A 15256-nucleotide genomic window follows, 5' to 3' on the forward strand; every position below is an offset into this window, starting at 1 on the left:
AGTTTCCGATGTATAGATGAGGAAACTGCAGCTCAGAGGGTGCAAGCAAGGTGTGCAAAACCACACAGCCTGTTAAGTGGCAGAGGCAGGACTTGAACCCAGAACTGTCTATCCTGGAAAGTGGCGGGAGCCAGCAACAGATAGAGCACCAAGCATGAAGTGCAGCCCCCCTCAGCCAAGGGGGACCTCCAGCCTAAGTCATCTGTGGCTCCCCTCCTCCACCACCAGTGGCACACAGCTGTCAGTCACCCGGCCGGCAGGTCATAACTCACACCTCAGTGGAGTCTGCCGGATGTGCACGACGATGACAGGTGATCCCGTAAAAGATGGGCCATTTACCAGGTTTAATTTGATGGCCACATAAACTACCAAACACACAACAAGAAGGAATAGCCCGGGCAGTTAAGGGCTCCTTGGCGAGGTGCCACCTGCTGACACCCTCCCCTCCCCAGGCTCCCCTGTTCCTGGAGCCCCAGGGCTCACTCTCCAGGCTGGCCCTGGGGACGGGGGCGGCAGGGGAGACTCTGGCCAAGATGGATGAGCCGGCAGACGGAGGAGCGGAAAGGCCTTGGGTCCCTGCCTCCCGCGCGTCCCGGTTATCCATCACGCATCTCTGAAAGGTGCAATTTAGACTCTATTATGACGCCGGGGCCTCTGGAGGCTCAAGACCGTGGCCACGAGCTGAGCGGGTGCCAGGAACAGATCCATGCCAGAGAATGTGGGTTGGCCTTGGCCTTGGCCTTAATAAGTCTGCCCCGCCACGGCCAAGGGCAGAAGCCACGGGGTCCCTCACGCCAGACTCAGCAGTGACAGACCAGGGAGGGTGTGTGTCCTCAGGCCAGGTGCAGGGGCCTGGGCAGCAGTGCTCAGACATGATCCCAGAGACCAGGATAGGTGGCCTTTGAGTGGGTCTGGGTCTTCCTGGCTCCAGGCCCCACCGCCCGCCCGCCTTCCCAACTCATAAGCCCCCGGGACAGGTTCCACGCCCCTCGTGGTCCTGGCTCTTTACCCAAAGGGGAGCTGGCAGCCTGGGCGGGCTGTGACCCTGGACAGGCCCCTTAGCTCAGAGCCCCAGCCTGGTCCCTTGCAAAACAGAACCAAAGACCTGTGTGAAGGTGATGGTCAGGCAAGGTGCCCCCCCTGGGCCTTTGCACCTGTCACCAGGGAAGAAGGAGCAGGCAAGGCCTGGCCTGAGGGTTCACCCGTCCCTGTGCCCTGAAGGCTGGCTTGCCCGAGCCACATGCCATCTTCTGCTTCAAGACTGTCCTCTGCCGTGACCTGGTGGGTGCCCTTCTAGTCCCAGAGGCAATGAGAGGTGAGGGCTGGGTGCCCACGTATCCATCTGCTCTGCTTACACCACAGGCTGAGCAGGCAGGAGGCACCGCAGAGCCCTCAGCTCCGGCCCCGCTCGCCACCACTGTCCCAGGGCAGGCGGGGACTCGTCCCCAGCAGAGCACTCTGGTCAAGCCATGAGGTCCCACAGTGATAGAGGCCTAGGGTGGAGTCCAGGCTCCACCACCCCCTGCCAGGGACAGGGCCAAGTCTCACATGCCTCAGTTTCCTCGTCTACACAATGGGCCCAGGGGACACAGCAGCAAAGAAGACACAAAGTTGCTGGGTTGTGGCACTGCCCCCTAGGCGAGGACTTTTTTTTTTTTTTTTTTGTACCAGGGATTGAACTCAGGGGCACTCGACCGCTGAGCCACATCCCCAGCCCTTTTTTATTTTTTATTTTGAGACAGGGTCTTGCTAAGTTGTTTAGGTCCTTGCCAAGTTGCTGAGGCTGGCTTTGAACTTGTGATCCTCCTGCCTCCGCCTCCTGAGTTGCTGGCATTGCATGGGCACCACCACACCAGGCTCCCGTGGGGTCTTAGAGGGCTTTGGGGGGGGGGCGGTGACATGAGGACTTTTCCAGGTGACTCTGGGTGCCCAGGAGGGCAGAAGGGGCTGGAGAACAGGGGGCAAGGCTTGGATCAGAGGGAGTTAGGAGAAGGAAGGGGTCAGAGACCGGCTTGGGAGTCAGGGCCTCCTGGGTCACCAAGGAAACAGACAACAGAGACGTTGGTAGCTTTCCACACCACACAGAGCAGGGAGCTCAGGGAAGAGGGGGCTGGGCTCTGTGTTCGGGAAGCCAAGGCCAATCCCCAGTCTCCAGAGATGTGAGCAGGGGCCACTGGGGTCCTGGCTGCCTGGTCTGGGCTGGGGCTTCTTCGCCCTCCAGCTCTGGGGCAGGCCCTGCACCCTGCACGCCCCTCCCTCGCCCTCAGTTGCTTCCAGACAGGACCTGAACTGGGTCCGCCTCATAGACAAAGCTCTATGCCACCAAGGCCCTAAGAGGGGCCCATGCATACGCCAGGGCCAGGCGGGAGCTCTGCTGGCCTGGCCAAGTGGAAGTCCATGTGGATACCAGAGGAGCCTAAGGGTGCAAGGACAGCTCAGGGCCTGCTCCCTCCCATCCTGGGTGGTCACTAAAGCCAAGCCACATAGGGCCACAGGGCCACAGGACCTGCCTTTAACACCACAGTTTGGTCAGGGGCATGAAAACACTAAGCGCCCACAGCACACCACACTCAGAGCTGCGAGCCCAGCAATGAGGGGCTGCAGCCTGTGACCCAGAGAGCCGGGCCTCCCCTTCACGTCTCAAGCAGCCTTGAGAAAGTCGACATCTCTAAACTTTGGCTTTCTCACCTGTTAAATGTGAATAAGAAGGGCACGGGGGCCGGGATGTGGCTCACCGTGGCAGAACACCTGCCTAGCATGGGCAAGGTCCTGGGTTCGACTCCCAGTATTGACAGAAAAAAAAAAAAAAAAAGAACACTGATTTCACGTTTGCTGGGAGAATTAAATGACTTAAAAATTCAGAAAGATCTAAGCAAAGTCTGTATTATAGTGTGAGCTACTGTGCCCACCGAATGGGGCCCCAAGGAGCTGGCACATGGTAGATGCTCAGTAAGGTGTGACGGACGGATGGATAGAAGCATGGACGATGGATCAGTGGGCAAGTGGATGGGTGGACAGAGAGTGGGTGGATATGGTGGATTGCTGGATGTGTGGATGGACTGGCAGATGGAAGCATGGACAAGTGGGTGGATGGAGCAAAGGACGCTCTCGCTGGGATACTTGGAGGACTTAGCAGAACTGGGTCCTGGACGGTGAAGACGAGTTTGCAGGGTGGAGAGAGTAGCCGGCCAGGAACAGACAGGGTTGGCCTGGTAGGGGAACAAGACACTCAGTCACTGTGGCACGAGCAAGGTGCTGGCTCTCCTCCACCCTCTGGGCGGCCCTCCCAGGCTGGAGGCTTGGCTCAGGCCTGAGAAGCCATCATGTCCCACCATGGAAAGTCTCACGACCCCGGAGTTTCCCAGTAGACCTTTGCCAGCTGTACAGAGACGCCTACCCTACTGAGACGGAAAGATAATTTCTCTTTAATTGATTTTTTTACCACTATGAACAGTAAAATAATATGAGAAAAATCTACGCCGCAATTTTTCCATTTGTGAAAACTGGAATTACACCTTGCTGACAATTCCCTCAGCGTGCAGACGCCGCCTCCCTGCTTATTTGTCTCATTCCTGTAAATGCAAGAAAGCCGATATATATATATAGAGAGAGAAATCTAGATAGGCATAGACACTTTTTTTTTCTTTTCTGAAGAGCTGAAAGTTTGGGGATGGGGAAGGGGCAAGGTGTGGAATGAGTTCCCACTCAGCACAGAATGCGGGGCCCGGGAAGGCGCCTCTGTAACAAGTGATTTCTGTAAATACACAAGAAAGCCGCTCTGCTGACACCTTCTCCTTCTGTCTATAAAGTGTACGAGCGACAAGCAGGAGAAGGTGTTTTGCCACCAGACAATGAAGCTCGGCGCTCGCCACCCACCAGTGACGCAGCTGCCAGGTCCCAGCGACACCCCCTGCGAGCTCTTTCAAAAGCTTTCCCTTCAGACCCTGGGCGCTCTCCATTCCAGGGGGAAACGGCGGCTCCAAGTCCACACAGCATGCCCCGAGTCCACCCCTCCACACTGACCGGCACCTTTAGCAGGGTCCATAAAAGTGGCTTAGCATGAAATCTTGCGAGAGGCCCGGCTGCAGCCTGGCGGCTGGGACTAACCTCCCCCAAGCCTCCCGGTGACACCCGGGAGCAGAAAGTGCCAGTTTAGCTCCTGGAAGGGGATGCTGCGTTAGCCGATATTACTGAGCCCAGCCTCAGCCAGAGAGCCCACCTGGGCCTTAAGCCTGGCATGGCGCTGCCGGACGAACTTCGATGACCCCTCGGCAGCAGGCAACTGGGCACACCACTCCTTTCTCAGGCTGCTGTCATTATCTTGTGTCCTCCTGTCACCTGTCTTGTGTTCTCTGCAGGTGTTGAGGCTCCAGGTGAGGTGGGGCCCGGCTCCCCCAGCCGTCCACCATGGTGGTGGCACACCCTGCTGCCACCGCCACGACCACACCTGCCACCACCGTCACGGCCACGGTTGTGATGACTACGGCCACCATGGACCTGCGGGACTGGCTGTTCCTCTGCTACGGGCTGATCGCCTTCCTGACGGAGGTCATCGATAGCACCACCTGTCCCTCTGTGTGCCGCTGTGACAATGGCTTCATCTACTGCAACGACCGGGGGCTCACCTCCATCCCCGCGGACATCCCCGACGACGCCACCACCCTGTACCTGCAGAACAACCAGATCAACAACGCGGGCATCCCCCAGGACCTCAAGACCAAGGCCAACGTGCAGGTCATCTACCTGTACGAGAACGACCTGGACGAGTTCCCCATCAACCTGCCCCGGTCCCTGCGCGAGCTGCACCTGCAGGACAACAACGTGCGCACCATCGCCCGGGACTCCCTGGCCCGCATCCCGCTGCTGGAGAAGCTGCACCTGGACGACAACTCCGTGTCCACCGTCAGCATCGAGGAGGACGCGTTTGCCGACAGCAAACAGCTCAAGCTGCTCTTCCTGAGCCGGAACCACCTGAGCAGCATCCCCTCGGGGCTGCCCCACACGCTGGAGGAGCTGCGGCTGGACGACAACCGCATCTCCACCATCCCGCTGCACGCCTTCAAGGGCCTCAACAGCCTGCGGCGCCTGGTGCTGGACGGCAACCTGCTGGCCAACCAGCGCATCGCCGACGACACCTTCAGCCGCCTGCAGAACCTCACGGAGCTCTCGCTGGTGCGCAACTCCCTGGCCGCCCCGCCCCTCAACCTGCCCAGCGCCCACCTGCAGAAGCTCTACCTGCAGGACAACGCCATCAGCCACATCCCCTACAACACGCTGGCCAAGATGCGCGAGCTGGAGCGGCTGGACCTGTCCAACAACAACCTCACCACGCTGCCCCGTGGCCTGTTCGACGACCTGGGGAACCTGGCACAGCTGCTGCTCCGGAACAACCCCTGGTTCTGCGGCTGCAACCTCATGTGGCTGCGGGACTGGGTGAAGGCGCGGGCCGCCGTGGTCAACGTGCGGGGCCTCATGTGCCAGGGCCCCGAGAAGGTCCGCGGCATGGCCATCAAGGACATCACCAGCGAGATGGACGAGTGCTTTGAGACAGGGTCGCAGAGTGGGGCGGCCAACGCGGCGGCCAAGACCACGGCCAGCAACCACGCCTCCGCCACCACGCCCCAGGGCTCGCTCTTCACCCTCAAGGCCAAGAGGCCTGGGCTGCGCCTCCCCGACTCCAACATCGACTACCCCATGGCCACGGGTGACGGTGCCAAGACCCTGGTCATCCAGGTGAAGCCCCTGACGGCTGACTCCATCCGCATCACGTGGAAGGCCACGCTCCCTGCCTCCTCCTTCCGGCTCAGCTGGCTGCGCTTGGGCCACAGCCCGGCCGTAGGCTCCATCACAGAGACCCTGGTGCAGGGGGACAAGACCGAGTACCTGCTGACAGCCCTGGAGCCTAAGTCCACCTACATCATCTGCATGGTCACCATGGAGACCAGCAATACCTACGCGGCCGACGAGACGCCGGTGTGTGCCAAGGCAGAGACGGCCGACAGCTACGGCCCCACCACCACGCTCAACCAGGAGCAGAACGCCGGCCCCGTGGCAGGCCTACCCCTGGCCGGCATCATCGGTGGGGCCGTGGCTCTCGTCTTCCTCTTCCTGGTCCTGGGGGCCATCTGCTGGTACGTGCACCGGGCTGGTGAGCTGCTGACCCGGGACAGGGCCTACCACCGAGGCAGCCGCAAGAAGGACGACTATATGGAGTCGGGGACCAAGAAGGACAACTCCATTCTGGAAATCCGTGGCCCGGGGCTGCAAATGCTGCCCATCAACCCTTACCGCGCCAAAGAGGAGTACGTGGTCCATACCATCTTCCCCTCCAACGGCAGCAGCCTCTGCAAGGGCACGCACACCATCGGCTACGGCACCACGCGGGGCTACCGGGAAGGCGGCATCCCCGACATAGACTACTCCTACACCTGAGGCCGGCTCCCCCAGCCCCAGCCCAGCCCCGTCCCCAAGGCCGACCCGGGGTGGTGACAGGCTCCGCCCAGCCCGCTGCAACCCAAGAGAGCAAGGAAGAGAAGGTCCATGACGACCGTCTGGCAGAAGGCCAAGTTTGGGGAGGGTCACTGATTTTGTAGAACACGACAGTGAAAAAAAAAATTTTTTTTTTTTTCTCTAAACGAATAGAAGGCAGGAGGGGATTCCGCGTTGCTGGAGAGTGACTTACAACACGTCGCGCCAGTTGGGGAAGGGAAGGCTAAAGACGATAACTGCAGAAAGGGTTGGGCTGGGGATATTTTTTCCTGAACTGGGAAGATACTACCTGTGCAACGTCTGTGGACACCTCGCGCTCTGTTCAGGGCCGTCACAAAAGAACCGTCAGGGAGAAGCAGCTGATCCGAAGCCCGCATGCAGCGATTCTACGGCCAGCCCCTCGCTGGCCACGATGTGATGGAAGGATTCTGGGACCCCCACAAAGGAGACGGGGGAAGAAGAGATCTTTCGCTATGGAGATATTGTCCTGAAACCTCTTCCCTGGTTCTTCCCATGCCATTTCCCTTACAGATTTGCAGAAATACGGCATCTTCCACTGCGTTCTTGGAACAGTTAATGTAGTCGATTAAAAAAAAAAAAATCCAGCTTTTTTTTTTTCCCATGCTGAATGTTCTTCAGCTCCATGCAGCATACTCCGTAGACGCCCTGACGGAAGCTGTAGCTTTCCCTGCCACCTGGAGGTGCGTCTGTCTGCCCGTCTATCTGTGTCGCGTCTCTCAGTCCAGATGGGTAGACAGAGCCGCATAGACTGTCCTTAAAGTCCTTCTTGGGTCAGTTCTTACCATTTCCTGAGACAATAGAATTGCAAAAATGTTGCTTTCTCCTAGAAATCATTGAGTAAGTAAAACCACGTGTTGGGGATGGGAGTAGGCGGAGGGGGGAGCCTCAGCCTGGGTGGAGGGTATTGCTGTTTCCAGAGGCGGAGGCGTGTGTCCCAGTGGGGTGGGTGAGGGAGGAGCTGGGCACGGGGACCTGCATTTCCATTCCATCTCAGTGTGGCCAGAGCTGGGCCACGCTCCTTCCTGATACACAGAAAAGCCTTCTTGGTCTGCCAGGACCCTCATCTCCCCTCTTTTCCCCCCGCAATAGATGTAGTCATCTCAATAGCGTTTCCTACGTGCTTCCTCCTGGGGCAGGTCATTAGTGCAGGGACTGATAGCTAATATAAAATCAGCTGACTGGATCTATTAGTTTCCACGGTTGCACAAACAAAGCCCAGAAAAAGAACATTTTCAGAAAATCACTGGGAGACATCAGCCTCCACACCTGGGGCTCTGTTCTCGGGAATGAGAGACCAGATTTCTTTTTAAAAATGCCAGCCTCCAAAAAGGCTCTGACGGGGCCCTCAGAAGAGCTGGGATTTCATTTCCTCCCTCTGGAAGGGATGCTGCCATCATTTATCGGCTGACAGTGTTCCGAGGTCAACACGACGATGAAGCGCGGGCAGCGGCCCTGGAGAGGAGGGAAGCGCAGCCCGGGTTCTGAGGCCTGCTGCTTCCCGTGCTCGGAAGCGTGGGTCACTGTTGGTCAAAGCGCCACTTGCCCTGCACCAGGAAAAAGGGACATCAGAGAAGAGATGCTGGCTTGAGGGCAGGAGGATGAGAGGCTTCTGGCTCCTGGCAGTGGCACCTTCAAAGGCCTCTGCCACTTTGACCAAAGCAAAGGCCGGAAGAAGAGTCCAGCAGCATTCAGAGGGCTGCCCACGACGTGCCGGGTGCTGTCCGCTCGCTGGACATCAAAAGAGCTGAGCAGCTCTTCAGCGAAGAGGTGGGGCTGAAAGAAGTGGACCCAGCCGCTGCTCCAGGGGAGGAGAATGGGGCCCAGGCTCCTGTTGCTGTCCAAGCCGTCGCCCACCAATCAGGGACCGGATCCTCCAGCCCCAGGGAGTGCCCAGGGCATGGCAGGGTTTGTTTAAGGGAGACCATTTTTGTTCCCTTTTCCTGCCTGAATCCTTTCCCACACAAGGAGGTAGGAGAGAAGCTTCCCGAGCCTTAATTTCAGGTCTGTGTGCACATCAGTCCCCACCCCCCCCACTGCAGCCAGCTGCCCCAGACGGAGGAGCCAGAGGGGACCCCCCCAACACAAATGGGAGCTCACAGGAGGGCCAGGTACATGGCACTAGCCAGGGAGATGAAGTCCCAGGGCTCTGTATTTCTGAAGCAATGCATCTTCCAGGGTCCCAGGAAAGGGTCTCGGGCCCTTCTGGCCTCCCCACTGCAGGTCCCCAAGTCACCCCTCCTGCATCTGTGAGATGGCAGTGTCAGCATGCTCTGTCCCTAGCTCACCTGGTCTCCCATCTCCTTTCCCTGCCCCAGGGAAGGCCAGGTAATCCCCCTTGATGGCCAGGAAGCCATTGAGGGGTGGCAGGTGGCCCTGCCTCTGAGAGCTACTGAGAAGGCCCTGCTCGGCAGGGAAGGAGCCCAGGGCCCAAGTGCCGGAGAGCAGCAGGTGGGTGGCAAAGCTCCCTCCCTTCCCACAGAGCAGGCCCAGGCCTGCCAGAGCCCTGCCGACTGCCCAGGCAGAGCACCCAGCCCGAGGACCACATGGGTCTGCTCCCCTGGCTGTCACACCAGGCTGGAGAGACCAGAGTCTGCCTGATGGGCCCCCACAGGAGGAGAGGCACCCCCCACCCCCAAGAGGGTACTAATGCTGGTGAAGGTGGAGACCACCCAGCCAGGGCCCTAGGCCCCCTCTAGGATCCTTTCTTGTCCTTTCTGTCCCTGACCTGCACAGTGTCCTTTCTAAGGGCAAGCCACCAAGTGTCTGCTTTGCCAGGGCCCCCAAGCCAGAGAGGGTGGCTGAAGCCAAGTCCCCTTTGGAGCCCCGTCCTCACCTGGCCAACCCTTGTAAGAGGGAGGAGGGGCCTGGTGCCCAGCTCCCCGCTTAGAAGTGTGCGGTGACGACACCCCGAGGGCCCACGAAGACCTCCCTGCCGCGGGCTGCTACATGCCCACCACCACCCTGAGCTGTGGCCTCCACCAGCCAGAACCACCTCAGTGGCCCCAGCATGGACCAGTGTATGTTGTGGCATTTAGACAGGTTTCAGGTTTAAACAAAAGCAACCCCGACACATCTCTGGTCAAGTGGTTTACCCTTCATAGTAATTAGACGTGGCGATTGGGATCTCTTTTCTATTACATGGCAATTTTCCTTTAAATTTCCCCTAAAAAAAAAAAAAAAAAACTGGAAAGGAAAGAACAGGCGAGGAAGGAGCGAAGGCAGCAGGCCGCGTGTCATTTGCATTTTGCGAATGAGGCCTCTTGTAAGCTCAGCTCAGGCGCGGGGCCCAACGTATGGAATGCTTAAGAGATTACTAAGAATAAAATCTATTAATTAGTCATACTCAATTCTGCAGACATGATGTGCATCAAAAGCTCCCTTTCTTTCCTTCCCGCTTCCCCCTTGCCTCGGAAGCCTGTCTTCACTAAGTGGGCTCCGCTTCCTGGCCGGCCTCCACGGTCGCCCTTCCTGCCTCTCCCACCAGGGACGGGAGGCTGGGGTTGAGGGCAGAAGCGGGGCGCTGCTCCTTCCTTGCTCTGGGCAATTTTGGCAGGGAAGGTGACCCTCACTGGAACACGGCAGGGACTAGGAAGGGCCCAGCCCTCCTTGCCCAAGCCCACTCTGCCCTGCAAGCCGCTCTCCCACCCTCCCCAGGCCCCGAGTCCCTCCACCTTCCCCAGGGGCCCAGGAAGGAGGGAGAGGGTGCAATGGGGCAGGGTCTAGCTTCGCTCAGGAAAGCAGGGTGCTCCAAGGCCGAGTGGGGCCCCTCCCATCCACTGATTCTGGAAGGTTCTAGTTGGCCCAAGGCAGGTAGGAGAATTCCTGCAGGGTCGAGGGGTGAGTCTGAGCCTGCAGCAGGGCGTGATGGGCAGCGCTTCCAGGACCGAGGGCCAGCCGGAGCCCCTCCCCCAGAGCCAGCACTGAGGAGGGGACAGAACAGGAGCTGGACGCCCTCAGGACGCATCCCACCCTGGCCAACAGCAGCTCAAGCCCCAAAGCCAGCCCACTCCAGAAATCTGCTTCCTGCGGAACGCGCCAGGAGGACGGGGCTTCTGAGCCTCTCACTTATGAAAAATACAACAAGGAAAATTGGATGCGGCAGGCGGGGAGCGGGGCGGGGTGGGGGGGGGAGGGAAGTGAGCTCCGCAGGGCACGGTGGCCGCGCCCCAGGACCAGACCCCAGGGTCAGGGCCAGGGCGTGCCAGGGTCCGCAGGGCGTCCCATGCACCGTTTCCCCTGTTCATCCTGAAATCAGTGCAGGTGAAGGCAGCTGGCGCGGGCTGGCGGGGCGCCAGGGCCAGCACTAACAAGCAGTCCTCGGGCTTCCAGAATGCAGAACGAGGAGGCATTTTTTTTCTTAAGGAGGGATAAAAAGGCTCAAAAATGCAAATCATTACCGTTTACAACCAAGCGAGTCTGCTAAATTGATTAGGAGAGATTAAACTCCTTGGAGGTGAAGGGAAAGGGGGATTTTTTGTGGTTTATGGACCTGTCCCAAGGGGCAGTCCACACAGCAGGGATTTTTCTGGGCCTGGCTGAAGGGGCAAGGGCTTGTCTGCTCCTTCTGGGCAACTTGGAGAGCTGGGGGTCTCTGAGGGCTGACACAGTGTCCTTCAGAAGCTGTCCGTGCCCCCAGCCTGAGACTCTGGCCCTGCCCTCCAGACTCTGTGTGTCTTCAGGGCAACGAGCCATGCCGTGGAGCAGCGGCTGGTGCTATCGCTTCGTAGGACTGCTGTTCTGGGACCTGCTCCCTGGGAACAGGGAAAGGGTAGCCCAACCACTAGGGAAAACCGAAGGCAGGGAAAAGAGACACTGGCCCAACAAGGGAATCAGGCAGTGAGCTTCCCGTCACTAGGAGCATTCAAGCTCTAGATGGGGACAGGCAGACACTCTCCTGTTAGAGCCCGGTTGGGCTGACAACAAGACCCTGGTTCCAGCCTTGACCTATCAGGAGAAGCACAGACACAGGCCACTGCTTCCCCAGCAGGAAGTGAGGATGAGGGCTGACAGGGGCCACCTGCCGGCCCTCTGGCTCCAGATTAGGCTGCCCCGGGGCCTGTTCTCTCAAGCCTGAGCCTCCCCACAGCCACCACCGCACTCGGGAGGTTGCTGGCTGATCCATCCATCACGGCCAGTTGACGGCGCCTGGGGCACTGTTCACTCTGTGTTTTTAAGCATTTACGATTCTTTTGAAATGTTCCAAGTAGTTGCCTGAAATATCTACATTGGCTTCTTTTTTAAAAAAAACTGACAAAAAGATCCCTTTCGCTCTCCACCCCCTTCCTGCCCGGCCCCCTTCTGGTCTGTGCTCCCCGCCAGCCTTGGCATTTTTAATATATGGTTTTTCTCTAGTTTGGGAAATTCTGTTATTCCTGGGGTCGGACCCACTCTTTCACCATAAGGGAGGTTGCCAGGTGTGCCCAAGACCCCCGCCACCATGGGGGAGGATCCCCACCTCTTCTCTTCTGCCCCAGAGACGTCATGGCCAGGGCAGTTCTCGGCCCTGGGGCGGCTCCAGCTTCTGGAAGCTGAAGTGAAGTTTCATCCCTGAAGTGCCCCGCTTCAGAGTGGGCACTCTGAGGGCAGTGTGCAGATGAATGGGCTGGCCAGCCCCACTTCCTCCAAGGCCAGACCCCGAGGCACTGTAGCCACTGGAGCGGGCCCCGTTGGCCCTGCGCCCAGGCCCCTGACCTCCCACACCCCCACCCAGGGGGTCCTTGCAGGAAGGTCTTTGCTCCCCGGGCCTCAATCTCTACAGTTCCCACTCGGATGGCCAATGGGTGAGAGACCAGGTCCCCTTGCTCCCCGGCAGGGCCTGGGTGCAAGCCCCTTGCCCTCAGGAGCTCATGGAGGCCACACAGTGCCTGGCACACGGGAGCGCCGGAAATCCTTTCTTCTCCTGCAGGCTCCTCTCATGTCCTCCTCCCGCCTGCCCCCTTGGCTCCGCACCTGAGGCCTGAGTGTCGGCCACCAACAGGCTCCTCTTGTCCTACACCTGCTGCTCTGGTGGCCTGGCATGGAGAGGGGCTCATCCGGGCACTTCTCCTCTTGGAAGCGGCTCACCCCACTCTGCCGCGGATCTTGCGCATCTCCAGGCTGAGCCTGAGCCCGAGGGGGAGCCGTGGATTCGTGAGATCCAGCAAGGCTTCGGCCCCGTGGGTGACTCAGGTTCTCTTCTCCAAGTCTTGCCCTGCCTGGAGGCAGTACAGCAGCAGAGGGCCCGCCGCCCTGGCCAAGAACCCGCACCCTGCAGCCCTCCTGGAGGAACCCGTCAGGCCCTCTCAAGACAGACCCAGACAGGACATGACCGACAATCAAAGCCACGGTGGACCTGGGGTGCCCGGCTCATCTCCCCAGAGCCAGGGGTTCTGAGTAGCTCCCACCTGCCCAGATGGAAGACGTGCTGGCATGTTCCAGACCACCCCTCACGACTCGTCCCTTCCTCCAAAAGTTCTGGGCCTCAAGGGGGAAGTCACACACACACACACACACACACACACACAACCCTGAAAGTAGCCTTAGATATTCCCCCACAACCCAGCACAGCCGCCTGCCAGCAGCCTCGGCGGAGAAGCCCACAGGGCATCCCGGGCAGGTTCAAGGGCATAGATAGGGACCCTGCTGTCTTCCAGCTCCTAAAAGAGGCTAAGAACTGTGGGGAGGCCTGGGCACTGGATCTTTGTCATCTGAGAGAGAAGTAGGGAGAGATGATGTTGAAGGCCGGGAGGTAGCGGGCTGTGGTCACAGGCTCGCGGGAGACCGTGGCTTATGTGATTCTGCTTGTTGGAGCCACCAGGCAGGTGTGAGCAGGGAGGCCAAGGGACCCCAACCCCCACGCAGCTGCAGAGTGAGTGTTTACCAGCCACCCTCAGCACCTCCTCGCCTGATGTACTTGCTGGGTACGAGAAGCCTCCTGAGTGTGCCAGGGTAAGCCCTTCCCTGAGGTCTGAAGGGGAGAAAGGGCCCGGGAGGTCGCCCGACCCTGCTGAACAGGACAGGCCCCTTGCTACAGAAGGTGGGCTGCCGGCACGGGGCACGGCTGGACAGGCTGGTCCCTCCCGAGTCTGGGCGGAGGCCTCTTCTGTCGTCCCAGGGTCCCTGCACCAGCGGCCCCGGCCTCCCCGACCCCTGGCCTTCCTACCTGTAGAACCAGCCCCACGGCCCCCTGGCTGCACGCTCCTTCTCTTTTTTCTCTTTCTCTGAAGGGCAAAGCGCTCTCGGGGGGTCTGAGCGATGGCACCACCCCCGCTGCTGCCTGCTGCCGTCCGACCCGGCTGGCTGACAAGGCCTGGCTCCTCAAGGCCCAGCCGTGCCTGGCCTGGTGCCCGCCTGCCTCACTCCCAACCTCACCACCAGACAGGGGTTTCCAGAAAACCGCCACCCACCCGCCACCGCGACAACACAACCAAAGTGCACTGCGAACAGCCCTTGGGCCTCCTTCCTGTAGGTGCCTTGAACTTCAATGTTGAGATGAATGTGATTTAACTACTTGGTCCTATTTTCTGTTTGTCTGTTTTCATATGAGATGCCCAGGTCCACCTCCTTGTCCTTTCTTGAAATAAATAGAAAGATTTAACTTTTACAGTCACCACGGTTGCTCACTCTCGGTTCCATAGCCCAGTGCGCCCGGGGCCGGGGGTCTGTGATGCACGTGGTCTCGGCTGTCCACGGCCCTCCCCAGGCCGCGCCCCGGGGGTCAGTTCTGCTGCCAGGGGTCACCTGGCACAGAGGGGTCCACCAAGCAGGAGGGAGACACTGGGGTTACTCAGTTCCCTGGAAATATGGGAATCGAACTAAGGTTCTGCTGCAGAAAGACAGAAAATGGGACTGTGGAGCCCGGCTGTACCCTGGGGGGCCGGGTGACACCAGAAGTGTCTTAAAGCAGCCATGCAGGGTGGACTGACAGCTAGACGCAGACTCAGAGAGGGTCTCCACGTGGAGATGTATTAATCAAAGCTGTGGATTATCCCCTAAGAGGCTCCAGCCACCGTGTGGGCACCCAGATAAGAGAGCAGTCTAGGCATTTGGGGACACGTGCAATAAGCTGCCCCAGTGAACACCAGCCTGGGTTCATCCCCCCAGATGCCCCTTGCCCCCCAGAGGTGTCCGCTGCACTCAATTCTTGTAGTCTTATCTGTGTATCTCACACCCGAAAGGTTGGGGGGACGGAGGTTGTTATTCATGAGAACAAGAGCAGTTTCTGCGAAATTTAACATAAAATAAAAACCCATTACTTCTGCCTTAGATCTGATCTCGTGTCTGGATAGGGGTTAATGAGTTTCTTCCTCCTGTTCCAAAGAAGCTGTGATTTCTCCATGTGCGTGGTGGGTGGGTGGCCCCAGCTCTCTGGCCCCCCAGATGTCCTCAGCCCTCCACTCCCGTCCCGTCGTGCTTGGGGGCCGGAGCCAACCAGGGGAGGCCACTCCAGACAGCAGCAGGCAAGGGGACTTCCAGGGAAGGGCAGCCTGCACACCAGCTTCTCCCTAGGAGAGAGGTGGCCGCCCAGGAGGGCCATCCTGCTTCCTCACCTGAGGCATGTTCTCTGGGGCTGCCAAGGGATTGCTCTAAAACACGGCCAGAAGAGAGTCACTGAGGACCTACTATGTTCTGGGGCTGGGATGAGACAGCATCCCTGCCTCACGGAAGGGCAGGTGGGACCACCCTGGCGGGCAGGGGCTTCTCTGGGGAGTCAGGGTTGCATTGAAAATGTCTCCATGGATGCGGAGGACAGGAGAGCAACGGAGAA

General features: G+C 59.2%; 2 protein-coding genes across 11 annotated transcripts in view; one reads left to right on the forward strand and one right to left on the reverse strand.

Annotated features, from left to right (window-relative positions):
- Flrt1 (fibronectin leucine rich transmembrane protein 1) overlaps nucleotides 1–14090 on the forward strand; it is an 83978-nt gene extending 69888 nt beyond the window's left edge. For 4 of the 6 annotated variants that reach the window (XM_048789059.1, XM_048789060.1, XM_048789062.1 and 1 more), the window contains one exon: nucleotides 4359–14090. In XM_048789059.1, the coding sequence (XP_048645016.1) occupies nucleotides 4408–6432 (2025 nt within the window). In that variant the 5' untranslated portion in view covers nucleotides 4359–4407 and the 3' untranslated portion in view covers nucleotides 6433–14090. The remainder of the gene's footprint in view (nucleotides 1–4358) is intronic. The other 2 variants (XR_007342477.1, XR_007342478.1) reach the window with 2 other exon arrangements.
- Macrod1 (mono-ADP ribosylhydrolase 1) overlaps nucleotides 1–15256 on the reverse strand; it is a 142925-nt gene that overhangs the window by 97842 nt on the left and 29827 nt on the right. The gene's annotated exons all lie outside the window — the stretch shown is intronic.

Source organism: Marmota marmota, unplaced genomic scaffold (assembly GCF_001458135.2).
Source record: "Marmota marmota marmota unplaced genomic scaffold, marMar, whole genome shotgun sequence".
Taxonomy (NCBI): Eukaryota; Metazoa; Chordata; class Mammalia; order Rodentia; family Sciuridae; genus Marmota; species Marmota marmota.